This window comes from Engystomops pustulosus, chromosome 2 (assembly GCF_040894005.1).
Source record: "Engystomops pustulosus chromosome 2, aEngPut4.maternal, whole genome shotgun sequence".
In the NCBI taxonomy this organism is placed as follows: Eukaryota; Metazoa; Chordata; class Amphibia; order Anura; family Leptodactylidae; genus Engystomops; species Engystomops pustulosus.
Window position 1 is genome coordinate 14548122 of NC_092412.1, and position 18776 is coordinate 14566897.

Sequence of the window (18776 nt, forward strand, 5' to 3'; positions counted from 1 at the left end):
AAAATTAGGGGCCTCGGCTTATACTTGGGTCGGCTTATACTCGAGTTTTAATTTTACCACCAAAAAAACCTGGTAAAACCTATATTTTTTTCTTACTTGAGTATAAGCCGAGTTTGGGGTTTCAGCACATTTTTTTTGTGCTGAAAAACTAGGCATATACTCGAGTATATATGTACGTATAAACATGGTCGCCAAAGATTTGGGTATAGAGATGAGCAGACCCCATGGTCGGGTTCGGCCGCCTGACCCGAACATGTTGGGATTGGGCAGGGGCGTCTAACCCAACCATCGGTTCTAGTGAGACCTCGCTCACAAGAGCTTACACTCTACAGGAGTCCGGTCCGGGGGTCTGGGGTAGGACATCATCAGCGCACACCGTATTCTGGAATAGGGATTCCAAAAAATTAGCCAAAAAATCTAAAAATGTAGCAAAAAAAAATTTGGATTAGGGCGAGGTTACTGTGGGACACCCTGGCCCCTCCGTGCTGTAATATGAGGTGACGGACCCTGGTGCTGTGTATGAAGAATCCTAGGGCCCTATTACTTATATCGCCGTAGGGAGTCACATGACCGACCATTCGCTTTTCAGGTTTTGTAATTTTATGATTTTTTTATGTTGCAAAAATGTTTACCTCCCCACTTTTAAAACCTGCCTCAGGGGAGGAGTGTGGGTCCTGCTGGTTGGGGAGGGGGGTGTGAATACTTGTGCACGTGGGTGGTTGATGACTAAGGATCCATTCACACAGACTGGTAATGTCCGGGCTCTGCCATATTTCTTCTTAAAGGGACGGTCATTTAGTGTGAAGGTTTGTTTGGGAATAGAGAAGTTTATAATTTTGAATCCTCAAAGTCTTGGGTGGGTTTTCATTGGGGGTTGAGACCGAGACCCCTCCTACTTTTGGGTTGATTGGCAGCTGTCAGACTTTGGCCCCGCCCCCTATCACTGCTGATGGCCTCGGCCTCCATTGACCCTTAGTATATGGTGTCAGTGAGTGTGAACCCTCCGGCCATCAAATCCTTTTCAAGAGCTGGAAGAAGAACAAATCAATTTGGGTCATAATGGATTTTGGCTCAGATAAAGTTCCCCTTTAAGACGTCGGAAGAAGAACAAATCCCTGTGTGGTCACTGCTTTGAAAATGGCTGATAACAGAGAACAGCACAGGCTGGGTGATGTTTGTTGTCAGCTGAGATCACATGACGGGCGAGTCTTGTGTCATCAGTGACCCCAGAGTCATCCTGTCCAGGAAGAAGAGAGTCTTATTACAGCCGAGGACTGGCGCCAGCAGAACCGCGCTTATTATAATGTCCCTCCATGCTTCCTCTCACAGATCAGGACTGAAAGTGACCTTACAACATTTACTGGGCAGCTGGATACAAGCTATTGCTCTCTTTTATCAGCTTATATGTAATAAGTAACTGCTGGACTGTAATAAGATGTGATATCAGCCCCTCCTCTTATATCACTGCTGGACTGTAATAAGATGTGATATCAGCTCCTCCTCTTATATCACTGCTGGACTGTAATAAGATGTGATATCAGCTCCTCCTCTTATATCACTGCTGGACTGTAATAAGATGTGATATCAGCTCCTCCTCTTATATCACTGCTGGACTGTAATAAGATGTGATATCAGCTCCTCCTCTTATATCACTGCTGGACTGTAATAAGATGTGATATCAGCCCCCCCTCTTATATCACTGCTGGACTGTAATAAGATGTGATATCAGCTCCTCCTCTTATATCACTGCTGGACTGTAATAAGATGTGATATCAGCTCCTCCTCTTATATCACTGCTGGAGTGTAATAAGATGTGATATCAGCTCCTCCTCTTATATCACTGCTGGAGTGTAATAAGATGTGATATCAGCTCCTCCTCTTATATCACTGCTGGACTGTAATAAGATGTGATATCAGCTCCTCCTCTTATATCACTGCTGGACTGTAATAAGATGTGATATCAGCTCCTCCTCTTATATCACTGCTGGACTGTAATAATGGGAAACTGTTGCTCCCATTATTATTGGTTGTTTTGGTCACTAAATATGAGGCCAATTATAAATTGTGTAAATTGGCTATTACAGTCTGATCACATGACCTATCAGGCCCTTATAATGGACGTGCTGCTCCCCTTGTCCAGGTGCTGGGGGACTTCCTACTTTCCCTGCAGGATCTTCGCTGCCTGACATAAAGGAAATGGTCGGATTTCTGGTTGTAGGAATTCACAGCCTGGAGGTGACTGCAATCCCAGAACAATGGAGGAGACGTCACTGGAGTTTATACAGAGCTGGTGTTTATAAAGAGGTTAAACCATCTGTGACATACACAGCATACCGAGAGCGGAGCCAAGTATATATCATCCTGTACATAGTATACTGCCATAGCGTGTGCACTTCTCCTGTGCGGTCCCTGTGTCTGCAGTCTCCTTCTCCTGTGCGGTCCCTGTGTCTGCAGTCTCCTTCTCCTGTGCTGTCCCTGTGTCTGCAGTCTCCTTCTCCTGTGCTGTCCCTGTGTCTGCAGTCTCCTTCTCCTGTGCGGTCCCTGTGTCTGCAGTCTCCTTCTCCTGTGCGGTCCCTGTGTCTGCAGTCTCCTTCTCCTGTGCGGTCCCTGTGTCTGCAGTCTCCTTCTCCTGTGCGGTCCCTGTGTCTGCAGTCTCCTTCTCCTGTGCTGTCCCTGTGTCTGCAGTCTCCTTCTCCTGTGCTGTCCCTGTGTCTGCAGTCTCCTTCTCCTGTGCTGTCCCTGTGTCTGCAGTCTCCTTCTCCTGTGCGGTCCCTGTGTCTGCAGTCTCCTTCTCCTGTGCTGTCCCTGTGTCTGCAGTCTCCTTCTCCTGTGCTGTCCCTGTGTCTGCAGTCTCCTTCTCCTGTGCTGTCCCTGTGTCTGCAGTCTCCTTCTCCTGTGCTGTCCCTGTGTCTGCAGTCTCCTTCTCCTGTGCGGTCCCTGTGTCTGCACTCTCCTTCTCCTGTGCGGTCCCTGTGTCTGCACTCTCCTTCTCCTGTGCTGTCCCTGTGTCTGCAGTCTCCTTCTCCTGTGCGGTCCCTGTGTCTGCAGTCTCCTTCTCCTGTGCGGTCCCTGTGTCTGCAGTCTCTCTTCCTCCTGTGCGGTCCCTGTGTCTGCACTCTCCTTCTCCTGTGCGGTCCCTGTGTCTGCAGTCTCCTTCTCCTGTGCGGTCCCTGTGTCTGCAGTCTCTCTTCCTCCTGTGCGGTCCCTGTGTCTGCACTCTCCTTCTCCTGTGCGGTCCCTGTGTCTGCACTCTCCTTCTCCTGTGCTGTCCCTGTGTCTGCACTCTCCGTCTCCTGTGCTGTCCCTGTGTCTGCACTCTCCTTCTCCTGTGCGCTCCCTTTGTCTGCACTCTCCTTCTCCTGTGCGCTCCCTTTGTCTGCAGTCTCCTTCTCCTGTGCGGTCCCTGTGTCTGCACTCTCCCTCTCCTGTGCGGTCCCTGTGTCTGCACTCTCCTTCTCCTGTGCGGTCCCTGTGTCTGCAGTCTCCTTCTCCTGTGCTGTCCCTGTGTCTGCAGTCTCCTTCTCCTGTGCTGTCCCTGTGTCTGCAGTCTCCTTCTCCTGTGCTGTCCCTGTGTCTGCAGTCTCCTTCTCCTGTGCGGTCCCTGTGTCTGCAGTCTCCTTCTCCTGTGCTGTCCCTGTGTCTGCAGTCTCCTTCTCCTGTGCTGTCCCTGTGTCTGCAGTCTCCTTCTCTTGTGCTGTCCCTGTGTCTGCAGTCTCCTTCTCCTGTGCTGTCCCTGTGTCTGCACTCTCCTTCTCCTGTGCGGTCCCTGTGTCTGCAGTCTCCTTCTCCTGTGCGGTCCCTGTGTCTGCAGTCTCCTTCTCCTGTGCTGTCCCTGTGTCTGCAGTCTCCTTCTCCTGTGCTGTCCCTGTGTCTGCAGTCTCCTTCTCCTGTGCTGTCCCTGTGTCTGCAGTCTCCTTCTCCTGTGCTGTCCCTGTGTCTGCAGTCTCCTTCTCCTGTGCGGTCCCTGTGTCTGCACTCTCCTTCTCCTGTGCTGTCCCTGTGTCTGCACTCTCCTTCTCCTGTGCTGTCCCTGTGTCTGCACTCTCCTTCTCCTGTGCGGTCCCTGTGTCTGCACTCTCCTTCTCCTGTGCGGTCCCTGTGTCTGCAGTCTCCTTCTCCTGTGCGGTCCCTGTGTCTGCAGTCTCCTTCTCCTGTGCGGTCCCTGTGTCTGCACTCTCCTTCTCCTGTGCGGTCCCTGTGTCTGCAGTCTCCTTCTCCTGTGCGGTCCCTGTGTCTGCACTCTCCTTCTCCTGTGCTGTCCCTGTGTCTGCACTCTCCTTCTCCTGTGCTGTCCCTGTGTCTGCACTCTCCTTCTCCTGTGCTGTCCCTGTGTCTGCACTCTCCTTCTCCTGTGCGCTCCCTTTGTCTGCACTCTCCTTCTCCTGTGCGCTCACTTTGTCTGCAGTCTCCTTCTCCTGTGCGGTCCCTGTGTCTGCACTCTCCTTCTCCTGTGCGGTCCCTGTGTCTGCAGTCTCCCTCTCCTGTGCGGTCCCTGTGTCTGCAGTCTCCCTCTCCTGTGCGGTCCCTGTGTCTGCACTCTCCTTCTCCTGTGCGGTCCCTGTGTCTGCACTCTCCTTCTCCTGTGCGGTCCCTGTGTCTGCACTCTCCTTCTCCTGTGCGGTCCCTGTGTCTGCAGTCTCCTTCTCCTGTGCGGTCCCTGTGTCTGCACTCTCCTTCTCCTGTGCGGTCCCTGTGTCTGCACTCTCCTTCTCCTGTGCGGTCCCTGTGTCTGCACTCTCCTTCTCCTGTGCGGTCCCTGTGTCTGCACTCTCCCTCTCCTGTGCGGTCCCTGTGTCTGCAGTCCCTGGTGCAGTCACATTCACCATGTGGTCACTTCCTCTGCGGTGACTACATCTCATGCCCCGGGGTCATGGTGACCTCATCGCTCCATACTTTGATGATGTCATCACATTCACTTCCTGTCGCTTTGGTTGAGGATCTGGTTGCAGTCAGTTTCATTCTGTGATTTGTTGCTTTCCTTTAGGTATTCTAGGTATAGATGAAAGAGGATGTGGCGGGGCTGAGGTGTCGTTACTGTGTGCGCGCTGGTATCGTGGTCCTGACTAATCAGAAATACCTGACCTCGGGGGACTGAGTCACCGCCGCACAGTAGGGGTAGGGTGTCATTACTCTCAGGTCTCCGGCTGCGGTTACACTGGAGTACCCTTCATGTGCACCCGCCTCCGCCTCCGCTTTCCTGAGTGGGTGCACAAAGAGGAACCCAAGAGCTTGTAATCAGCGATCTGCGCCTGCAGCCGTGCAGACTGCTCCCAGTGCTACGTATTGGCCCTGACATGTGATGTATGTTGTTATTAGCAGCAGGACTGTGATATATGGATTTGTATTTCAGGACTGTAGCTTCTGGAGCTGTGTCCTCACACTGCTGTGCACTCAGCTCTCCAGGGACAATACATAGCACTCTGTACAGTCTGAATGGTCACAACTTAGTTTCTCTAAGTTTCCAGTCACTATTTCTACTCTAGTCACATCCAGAGCTGCACTCCTAATTCTCCATGTTTCCAGTTATCACTGATGCCCCTTCTATACATGTTGTATGATGCGTGTCCCCTGATCGGCGCCCCCTGTGTGTAGGTGCGGGTCTGGCCGTGGCTGTGGGGGGATTCCTGTCCTGTGAGGCGGCTCTGTAGCCTCGGGGATCCTCCATAACGTCACATCTCATGATATGAGGAATGCGGAGAATATCTGCAGCTTCTAGGCCGGAGACAGCTGCAGCATGGAAACAGCTGCGCCCACAACACCCACAGATCCACTGCCACCCAGTTATATATAGCCAGATCACCACTGTGCTCAGGACTGCAGGCCCACAGACCTGTATCTAAGCCTGAGATACGTCATGCTATCTGCCGGAGCTGTGTATCTCATCCTATCCTGTGTGATACTACCTAATGAGCTGTGTATCTAATCCTATCCTGTGTGATACTGTCTGCTGAGCTGTGTATCTAATCCTATCCTGTGTGATACTGCTGAGCTGTGTATCTAATCCTCTCCTGTGTGATACAGCCTGCTGCGCTGTGTATCTCATCCTATCCTGTGTGATACTACCTAATGAGCTGTGTATCTAATCCTATCCTCTGTGATACTGTCTGCTGAGCTGTGTATCTAATCCTATTCTGTGTGATACTGTCTGCTGAGCTGTGCATCTCATCCTATCCTGTGTGATACTGTCTGCTGAGCTGTGTATCTAATCCTATTCTGTGTGATACTGTCTGCTGCGCTCTGTATCTAATCCTATCCTGTGTGATACTACCTAATGAGCTGTGTATCTAATCCTAACCTGTGTGATACTGTCTGCTGAGCTGTGTATCTAATCCTATTCTGTGTGATACTGTCTGCTGCGCTCTGTATCTAATCCTATCCTGTGTGATACAGTCTGCTGTGCTGTGTATCTAATCCTATGTGTGATACTGTCTGCTGAGCTCTGTATCTAATCCTACCCTGTGTATCAAACCATATCCTGTGTGATCCTGTCTGCTGCGCTGTGTATCTAATCCCATCCTGTGTGATACTGTCTTCTGAGCTGTGTATCTAATCCCATCCTGTGTGATACTGTCTGCTGAGCTGTGTATCTAATCCCATCCTGTGTGATACTGTCTGCTGAGCTGTGTATTTAATCCTATCCTGTGTGATACTGACTGCTGAGCTGTGTATCTAATCCTATCCTGTGTGATACCGTCTTCTGAGCTGTGTATCTAATCCCATCCTGTGTGATACTGTCTGCTGAGCTGTGTATCTAATCCTCTCCTGTGTGATACTGTCTGCTGAGCTGTGTATTTAATCCTATCCTGTGTGATACTACCTTCTGAGCTGTGTATCTAATCCTATCCTGTGTGATACCGTCTTCTGAGCTGTGTGTATCTAATCCTATCCTGTGTGATACCGTCTTCTGAGCTGTGTATCTAATCCTATCCTGTGTGATACCGTCTTCTGAGCTGTGTATCTAATCCTAGCCTGTGTGATACTGTTTGCTGACTGCGTCTGGTGTCGCACAAGGAGCGGTGACTGATAAATAATAGGTTACGTTACAGCTATGAGGTGTGGACGGGTGCTCAGGTCAGAGGTCATCCTGGGGTGTCGAGTGTATGATATATTGGGGGTTGTGTATTATTTGTGCCTGTACCCCACATTTATGAATTTGTGGTTGATGGGGGTCTGACACCAGGAACCACTGCTGATACACTGACCATGGTGTCATGGCGGTCGGGGTCCATTCCATTTATAACATAGTCCGTGTGCAGCGCTATCCCCTTTAAGTGAATGGTGTTGAGCAACCAATCAAAATGTAGCTTTTTAATTTTCTAGGACCTTGTTTACTGTAGCAACCAATCAGACATAAGCTTTAATCCTTTACAGCCGTGTTTCTTACAACAACCAGTAAGAATCTGTATTTCATCTTCGAAACAGCCAATCATATCACGGCTTTCATTTCTTAACCTGATCTGGGAAAATGAAAGCTGAACTCTGACCCCTATTTTATCATAGCAACCAGTTTAGTGAATTAAGATCAGCATAGCAACCAATCGTATCACACTTTTCCTTTTCCCCAAAATGGATTGGAAACTACAATCTCATTGGCTGTCCTGTCCGGTGTCCCATTATTTGCCCCTTTTATAAAACTTCTGTGTTTTCAGAACCAGCGCAATGTTTGGGGATAAACACGTTCCGGACGGCGCCGGCTTCTGGTCACCTCCGTTATTGTAATAATATTTACTTCATGGCGACGCCATTTGTGACTGTCAGTATAATATAACAATGGAGGATCACTGCAGATCCTCAAGACCGCGACAAGCGTCCACTGTGCTTAATGACCCCCTAATTATATCCCGTATGTCATCCCATAAATACAGTGTATCCTGGGGATCCAGAGGCTGAACCCCTGACTTAAAGGGGTTGCCTAGAATTAGAAAAATATGGCTGCTCTCTACTCAAACAGCGCCCCACCTGTCCTCAGGTTGTGTGTGGTATTGCATTACATGTATCTCATTTATTATAAATGCTTCTTCACCGCGCTGAGCGACGTCTACACACAATGGAGAACTGCAGCCAGGAGTCATTTCCATATGTAAATACCCCGGAGACGCACCAGGTCATGTGACACATAGACAGGTGTGTGCGTGGCGACCCCCCTCAAGGCGGATTTCAGAATTTATAGAAGCTTCTTCTATCATTTTTTTCCCCTCTCGACATCTTTTCACAGTTTAGTTTTTTTTTTTCGTGCTGCGGCGGATGTTTTGCAGAGAAAAGCCCATTTTCTGGTTTTTAGAGCCTCTTTCTTCCTCTTGAGGGTGAGATCTGTGTTTCACGACTCGAAGTTTAGTTCTGCAGTCTCAAGGTTTCCTTTTTCTGGTGACGTCTCGGAGGTGGGATGCGAGCCTCGTGTATTATAGCGCCTCCGCGTGTGGAGTTGTATGTATTGCAGCTCCTATTGTTTGTGTACAGTATGACCTAGTTGGCCCTATGTACCCAAAATATGTTTGTCACAGTGCTCTTTGTGTTAGTGATCTCTCTCAAGGGCACAGGTGTAGCTGGGTGACAATGGAGCGTACCTGAGCAAGCTGGAAATCCCCAGGGCCATCTGTTGTGCGCTAACACCTGGGGTAATGGGCTGCACCCGTCCAGGTGACCCTGAACCGCTCCTATGTTACATACTATTGACAGTGTACACATTGCTCCCTACAGAATCCTTACATCAATATAACCGAGACCGCCACCCAGCTTTTCCATAGTTCTGATCTCCCAAGCTATACAAAATGTCCTCACAATGATCCCTACTGAATACGGTAGTCTTTTGGGAGGACTAAGACACTATTAACCGATCCCTACATAGAACCTGTGCAGGTCCCCAAAATGATCCCTACACGGAATCTATGCAGATCCTCACAATGATCCCTACACATAATCTGTGCAGGTCCCCACAATAATCCCTACATTTAATCTGTGCAGGTCCCCACAATGATCCCTACATAAAATCTGTGCAGGTCCTCACAATGATCCCTACATTTAATCTGTGCAGGTCCCCACAATGATCCCTACATAGAATCTGTGCAGGTCCCCACAATGATCCCTACATAGAATCTGTGCAGGTCCCCACAATGATCCCTACATAGAATGTATGCAGATCCCCACAATGATCCCTACACAGAATCTATTCAGGGTCCCACAATGATCCCTACACAGAATCTATTCAGGGTCCCACAATGATCCCTACACAGAATCTATTCAGGGTCCCACAATGATCCCTACACAGAATTTGTGCAGGTCCCCACAATGATTCCTACTTAAAGCCTTAACAGGTCTCCCCAATGACCCCTATAGTAATCCCTACAAAGAGCCTTTATAAATCCCCACAGTGATCCCTGCAGGAGCCCTATGAAGAACATTTCTAGGTCCTCATAATGATCCCTACTGTCAGCTAAGGGCTTGTAGGGAATCTGTAGGGATCTTGCAAAATACTCTTAAGGATCTGGTGGGATCATACTATGAACTTGCAGAGGATATATAGGGATCACACTAAGGACTTGCAGTGATCCATGCAGTACTTAACTACAGATATTTCCAGCTGATCCCTACACTCAGCAGACGGCCCATTGTCCGTCAGAAGGTCTGTTATTATCACTGGTAGCAATGACCTGTAATAACCGTCCTGTCTGCTGTCCTCCGCAGGTTCCAGAAGCACGTGCACACCTACCGGATCCTGCCAGATGAGGAGGACTACCTGGCCGTGCAGGTAATGGGGACTGTAGCCCTCTAGATTCTCTCCATTGTTCCCCAGTCACATGCACATGTCTGAGGCTCGGCGTCCCCGGTGGGGAAGGTCACTGCAGGTTAATGCTGACTGTCCAGAGGCCGGAGGGTGACAGCTGCTCCCTGTACTATGCAATGTCCTGTCCCCAACATCAGTCTAGACGAGCGGACAGCTGCACAAACAGGTGTCTGTACCCGGAGGGGGGCTCCAGCATCCGAGGGGGACGGGGGGCACAGCGCTGTATACACTGATATCATATAACAGCTATGGGGGACACATCTGTACTGGGGGCACAGCGCTGTATACACTGATATCATATAACAGCTATGGGGGGACACATCTGTACTGGGGGGCAGCGCTGTATACACTGATATCATATAACAGCTATGGGGGGACACATCTGTACTGGGGGGCACAGCGCTGTATACACTGATATCATATAACAGCTATGGGGGGACACATCTGTACTGGGGGCACAGCGCTGTATACACTGATATCATATAACAGCTATGGGGGGACACATCTGTACTGGGGGCACAGCGCTGTATACACTGATATCATATAACAGCTATGGGGGGACACATCTGTACTGGGGGGCACAGCGCTGTATGCACTGATATCATATAACAGCTATGGGGGGACACATCTGTACTGGGGGGCAGCGCTGTATACACTGATATCATATAACAGCTATGGGGGGACACATCTGTACTGGGGGCAGCGCTGTATACACTGATATCATATAACAGCTATGGGGGGGGGACACATCTGTACTGGGGGCACAGCGCTGTATACACTGATATCATATAACAGCTATGGGGGGACACATCTGTACTGGGGGGAAAAGCTGTATACACTGATATCATATAACAGCTATGGGGGGACACATCTGTACGGAGGGGCAGGGCTGTATACACTGATATCATATAACAGCTATGGGGGGACACATCTGTACTGGGGGCACAGCGCTGTATACACTGATATCATATAACAGCTATGGGGGGACACATCTGTACTGGGGGCACAGCGCTGTATACACTGATATCATATAACAGCTATGGGGGGACACATCTGTACTGGGGGGCAGCGCTGTATACACTGATATCATATAACAGCTATGGGGGGACACATCTGTACTGGGGGCAGCGCTGTATACACTGATATCATATACCAGCTATGGGGGGGGACACATCTGTACTGGGGACACAGCGCTGTATACACTCATATCATATAACAGCTATGGGGGGACACATCTGTACTGGGGGGCAGCGCTGTATACACTGATATCATATAACAGCTATGGGGGGACACATCTGTACTGGGGGGCACAGCGCTGTATACACTGATATCATATAACAGCTATGGGGGGACACATCTGTACTGGGGGGCAGCGCTGTATACACTGATATATAACAGCTATGGGGGGACACATCTGTACTGGGGGCACAGCGCTGTATACACTGATATCATATAACAGCTATGGGGGGACACATCTGTACTGGGGGGCACAGCGCTGTATACACTGATATCATAACAGCTATGGGGGGACACATCTGTACTGGGGGGCACAGCGCTGTATACACTGATATCATATAACAGCTATGGGGGGACACATCTGTACTGGGGGGCAGCGCTGTATACACTGATATCATATAACAGCTATGGGGGGGACACATCTGTACTGGGGGGCAGCGCTGTATACACTGATATCATATAACAGCTATGGGGGGACACATCTGTACTGGGGGCAGCGCTGTATACACTGATATCATATAACAGCTATGGGGGGGGACACATCTGTACTGGGGGCACAGCGCTGTATACACTGATATCATATAACAGCTATGGGGGGACACATCTGTACTGGGGGGCACAGCGCTGTATACACTGATATCATATAACAGCTATGGGGGGACACATCTGTACTGGGGGGCACAGCGCTGTATACACTGATATCATATAACAGCTATGGGGGGACACTTCTGTACTGGGGGGCACAGCGCTGTATACACTGATCTCATATAACAGCTATGGGGGGACACATCTGTACTGGGGGCACAGCGCTGTATACACTGATATCATATAACAGCTATGGGGGGACACATCTGTACTGGGGGCAGCGCTGTATACACTGATATCATATAACAGCTATGGGGGGACACATCTGTGCTGGGGGGCAGCGCTGTATACACTGATATCATATAACAGCTATGGGGGGACACATCTGTACTGGGGGCACAGCGCTGTATACACTGATATCATATAACAGCTATGGGGGACACATCTGTGCTGGGGGGCAGCGCTGTATACACTGATATCATATAACAGCTATGGGGGGACACATCTGTACTGGGGGCACAGCGCTGTATACACTGATATCATATAACAGCTATGGGGGGGACACATCTGTACTGGGGGCAGCGCTGTATACACTGATATCATATAACAGCTATGGGGGGACACATCTGTACTGGGGGCACAGCGTGTATACACTGATATCATATAACAGCTATGGGGGACACATATGTGCTGGGGGGCACAGCACTGTATACACTGATAGCATATAACAGCTATGGGGGGACACATCTGTACTGGGGGCACAGCGCTGTATACACTGATATCATATAACAGCTATGGGGGACACATCTGTACTGGGGGCACAGCGCTGTATACACTGATATCATATAACAGCTATGGGGGACACATCTGTGCTGGGGGCACAGCGCTGTATACACTGATATCATATAACAGCTATGGGGGGACACATCTGTACTGGGGGGCAGCGCTGTATACACTGATATCATATAACAGCTATGGGGGGGACACATCTGTACTGGGGGGCACAGCGCTGTATACACTGATATCATATAACAGCTATGGGGGGACACATCTGTACTGGGGCGCAGCGCTGTATACACTGATATCATGTAACAGCTATGGGGGGGACATCTGTACTGGGGGGCAGCGCTGTATACACTGATATCATGTAACAGCTATGGGGGGGACACATCTGTACTGGGGGCACAGCGCTGTATACACTGATATCATATAACAGCTATGGGGGACACATCTGTGCTGGGGGGCACAGCACTGTATACACTGATATCATATAACAGCTATGGGGGGACACATCTGTACTGGGGGGCACAGCGCTGTATACACTGATATCATATAACAGCTATGGGGGGGCACATCTGTACTGGGGGCAGCGCTGTATACACTGATATCATATAACAGCTATGGGGGACACATCTGTACTGGGGGGCACAGCGCTGTATACACTGATATCATATAACAGCTATGGGGGGACACATCTGTACTGGAGGGCACAGCGCTGTATACACTGATATCATATAACAGCTATGGGGGGGACACATCTGTACTGGGGGGCAGCGCTGTATACACTGATATCATATAACAGCTATGGGGGGACACATCTGTACTGGGGGGCACAGCGCTGTATACACTGATATCATATAACAGCTATGGGGGGGACATCTGTACTGGGGGCACAGCGCTGTATACACTGATATCATATAACAGCTATGGGGGGGGACACATCTGTACTGGGGGCACAGCGCTGTATACACTGATATCATATAACAGCTATGGGGGGACACATCTGTACTGGGGGCAGCGCTGTATACACTGATATCATATAACAGCTATGGGGGGACACATCTGTACCGGGGGGCACAGCGCTGTATACACTGATATCATATAACAGCTATGGGGGGACACATCTGTACTGGGGGCACAGCGCTGTATACACTGATATCATATAACAGCTATGGGGGACACATCTGTACTGGGGGCACAGCGCTGTATACACTGATATCATATAACAGCTATGGGGGGGCACATCTGTACTGGGGGGCACAGCGCTGTATACACTGATATCATATAACAGCTATGGGGGACACATCTGTACTGGGGGGCACAGCGCTGTATACACTGATATCATATAACAGCTATGGGGGTACACATCTGTACTGGGGGCAGCGCTGTATACACTGATATCATATAACAGCTATGGGGGACACATCTGTACTGGGGGCACAGCGCTGTATACACTGATATCATATAACAGCTATGGGGGGCACACATCTGTACTGGGGGCACAGCGCTGTATACACTGATATCATATAACAGCTATGGGGGGACACATCTGTACTGGGGGGCACAGCGCTGTATACACTGATATCATATAACAGCTATGGGGGGACACATCTGTACTGGGGGGCAGCGCTGTATACACTGATATCATATAACAGCTTTGGGGGACACATCTGTACTGGGGGCACAGCGCTGTATACACTGATATCATATAACAGCTATGGGGGGACACATCTGTACTGGGGGCACAGCGCTGTATACACTGATATCATATAACAGCTATGGGGGGACACATCTGTACTGGGGGGCACAGCGCTGTATACACTGATATCATATAACAGCTATGGGGGGGACATCTGTACTGGGGGCACAGCGCTGTATACACTGATATCATATAACAGCTATGGGGGGACACATCTGTACTGGGGGCACAGCGCTGTATACACTGATATCATATAACAGCTATGGGGGGGACACATCTGTACTGGGGGGCAGCGCTGTATACACTGATATCATATAACAGCTATGGGGGGGACACATCTGTACTGGGGGCACAGCGCTGTATACACTGATATCATATAACAGCTATGGGGGACACATCTGTACTGGGGGGCACAGCGCTGTATACACTGATATCATATAACAGCTATGGGGGGGGGGGACACATCTGTACTGGAGGCACAGCGCTGTATACACTGATATCATATAACAGCTATGGGGGGACACATCTGTGCTAGGGGCCCAGCGCTGTATACACTGATATCATATAACAGCTATGGGGGGACACATCTGTACTGCGGGGCAGCGCTGTATACACTGATATCATATAACAGCTATGGGGGGACACATCTGTACTGGGGGCACAGCGCTGTATACACTGATCTCATATAACAGCTATGGGGGGACACATCTGTACTGGGGGCACAGCGCTGTATACACTGATATCATATAACAGCTATGGGGGGGACACATCTGTACTGGGGGGCAGCGCTGTATACACTGATATCATGTAACAGCTATGGGGGGGACACATCTGTACTGGGGGCACAGCGCTGTATACACTGATATCATATAACAGCTATGGGGGACACATCTGTGCTGGGGGGCACAGCACTGTATACACTGATATCATATAACAGCTATGGGGGGACACATCTGTACTGGGGGGCACAGCGCTGTATACACTGATATCATATAACAGCTATGGGGGACACATCTGTACTGGGGGGCACAGCGCTGTATACACTGATATCATATAACAGCTATGGGGGGACACATCTGTACTGGGGGCAGCGCTGTATACACTGATATCATATAACAGCTATGGGGGACACATCTGTACTGGGGGCACAGCGCTGTATACACTGATATCATATAACAGCTATGGGGGGCACACATCTGTACTGGGGGCACAGCGCTGTATACACTGATATCATATAACAGCTATGGGGGGACACATCTGTACTGGGGGGCACAGCGCTGTATACACTGATATCATATAACAGCTATGGGGGGACACATCTGTACTGGGGGGCAGCGCTGTATACACTGATATCATATAACAGCTTTGGGGGACACATCTGTACTGGGGGCACAGCGCTGTATACACTGATATCATATAACAGCTATGGGGGGACACATCTGTACTGGGGGCACAGCGCTGTATACACTGATATCATATAACAGCTATGGGGGGACACATCTGTACTGGGGGGCACAGCGCTGTATACACTGATATCATATAACAGCTATGGGGGGGACATCTGTACTGGGGGCACAGCGCTGTATACACTGATATCATATAACAGCTATGGGGGGACACATCTGTACTGGGGGCACAGCGCTGTATACACTGATATCATATAACAGCTATGGGGGGGACACATCTGTACTGGGGGGCAGCGCTGTATACACTGATATCATATAACAGCTATGGGGGGGACACATCTGTACTGGGGGCACAGCGCTGTATACACTGATATCATATAACAGCTATGGGGGACACATCTGTACTGGGGGGCACAGCGCTGTATACACTGATATCATATAACAGCTATGGGGGGGGGGGACACATCTGTACTGGAGGCACAGCGCTGTATACACTGATATCATATAACAGCTATGGGGGGACACATCTGTGCTGGGGGCACAGCGCTGTATACACTGATATCATATAACAGCTATGGGGGGACACATCTGTACTGCGGGGCAGCGCTGTATACACTGATATCATATAACAGCTATGGGGGGACACATCTGTACTGGGGGCACAGCGCTGTATACACTGATCTCATATAACAGCTATGGGGGGACACATCTGTACTGGGGGCACAGCGCTGTATACACTGATATCATATAACAGCTATGGGGGGGACACATCTGTACTGGGGGGCAGCGCTGTATACACTGATATCATGTAACAGCTATGGGGGGGACACATCTGTACTGGGGGCACAGCGCTGTATACACTGATATCATATAACAGCTATGGGGGACACATCTGTGCTGGGGGGCACAGCACTGTATACACTGATATCATATAACAGCTATGGGGGGACACATCTGTACTGGGGGGCACAGCGCTGTATACACTGATATCATATAACAGCTATGGGGGGGCACATCTGTACTGGGGGGCAGCGCTGTATACACTGATATCATATAACAGCTATGGGGGACACATCTGTACTGGGGGCAGCGCTGTATACACTGATATCATATAACAGCTATGGGGGGACACATCTGTACTGGGGGGCAGCGCTGTATACACTGATATCATATAACAGCTATGGGGGGACACATCTGTACTGGGGGCACAGCGCTGTATACACTGATATCATATAACAGCTATGGGGGGACACATCTGTACTGGGGGCACAGCGCTGTATACACTGATATCATATAACAGCTATGGGGGGACACATCTGTACTGGGGGCAGCGCTGTATACACTGATATCATATAACAGCTATGGGGGGACACATCTGTACTGGGGGCAGCGCTGTATACACTGATATCATATAACAGCTATGGGGGGACACATCTGTACTGGGGGGCACAGCGCTGTATACACTGATATCATATAACAGCTATGGGGGGACACATCTGTACTGGGGGCACAGCGCTGTATACACTGATATCATATAACAGCTATGGGGGGACACATCTGTACTGGGGGGCAGCGCTGTATACACTGATATCATATAACAGCTATGGGGGGGACATCTGTACTGGGGGCACAGCGCTGTATACACTGATATCATATAACAGCTATGGGGGGACACATCTGTACTGGGGGGCAGCGCTGTATACACTGATATCATATAACAGCTATGGGGGGGACACATCTGTACTGGGGGGCAGCGCTGTATACACTGATATCATATAACAGCTATGGGGGGGGCACAGCGCTGTATACACTGATATCATATAACAGCTATGGGGGGACACATCTGTACTGGGGGGCACAGCGCTGTATGCACTGATATCATATAACAGCTATGGGGGGGACACATCTGTACTGGGGGGCACAGCGCTGTATACACTGATATCATATAACAGCTATGGGGGGGACACATCTGTACTGGGGGCACAGCGCTGTATACACTGATATCATATAACAGCTATGGGGGACACATCTGTACTGGGGGGCAGCGCTGTATACACTGATATCATATAACAGCTATGGGGGGACACATCTGTACTGGGGGGCACAGCGCTGTATACACTGATATCATATAACAGCTATGGGGGGGGGGACACATCTGTACTGGAGGCACAGCGCTGTATACACTGATATCATATAACAGCTATGGGGGGACACATCTGTGCTGGGGGCACAGCGCTGTATACACTGATATCATATAACAGCTATGGGGGGACACATCTGTACTGCGGGGCAGCGCTGTATACACTGATATCATATAACAGCTATGGGGGGACACATCTGTACTGGGGGCACAGCGCTGTATACACTGATATCATATAACAGCTATGGGGGGACACATCTGTACTGGGGGCAGCGCTGTATACACTGATATCATATAACAGCTATGGGGGGGACACATCTGTACTGGGGGGCACAGCGCTGTATACACTGATATCATATAACAGCTATGGGGGGACACATCTGTACTGGGGGCACAGCGCTGTATACACTGATATCATATAACAGCTATGGGGGGACACATCTGTACTGGGGGCACAGTGCTGTATACACTGATATCATATAACAGCTATGGGGGGACACATCTGTACTGGGGGGCACAGCGCTGTATACACTGATATCATATAACAGCTATGGGGGGACACATCTGTACTGGGGGGCACAGCGCTGTATACACTGATATCATATAACAGCTATGGGGGGACACATCTGTACTGGGGGCACAGCGCTGTATACACTGATATCATATAACAGCTATGGGGGGACACATCTGTACTGGGGGCAGCGCTGTATACACTGATATCATATAACAGCTATGGGGGGACACATCTGTACTGGGGGCAGCGCTGTATACACTGATATCATATAACAGCTATGGGGGACACATCTGTACTGGGGGGCACAGCGCTGTATACACTGATATCATATAACAGCTATGGGGGGCTCATCTGTACTGGGGGGCAGCGCTGTATACACTGATATCATATAACAGCTATGGGGGGACACATCTGTACTGGGGGCAGCGCTGTATACACTGATATCATATAACAGCTATGGGGGGACACATCTGTACTGGGGGCACAGCACTGTATACACTGATATCATATAACAGCTATGGGGGGACACATCTGTACTGGGGGGCACAGCGCTGTATACACTGATATCATATAACAGCTATGGGGGGACACATCTGTACTGGGGGCACAGCGCTGTATACACTGATATCATATAA

The 18776-nt window shown here is 49.7% G+C and overlaps 1 protein-coding gene across 4 annotated transcripts in view; it reads left to right on the top strand.

The window, feature by feature from the left end:
• The window catches only part of INPPL1 (inositol polyphosphate phosphatase like 1), a 44970-nt gene that overhangs the window by 884 nt on the left and 25310 nt on the right, over positions 1–18776 (top strand). Inside the window, exons 1-2 of one of the 4 annotated variants that reach the window (XM_072133769.1) lie at positions 7478–7715; positions 9682–9745. In XM_072133769.1, the coding sequence (XP_071989870.1) occupies positions 7660–7715; positions 9682–9745 (120 nt within the window). In that variant the 5' untranslated portion in view covers positions 7478–7659. The other 3 variants (XM_072133772.1, XM_072133771.1, XM_072133768.1) reach the window with 3 other exon arrangements.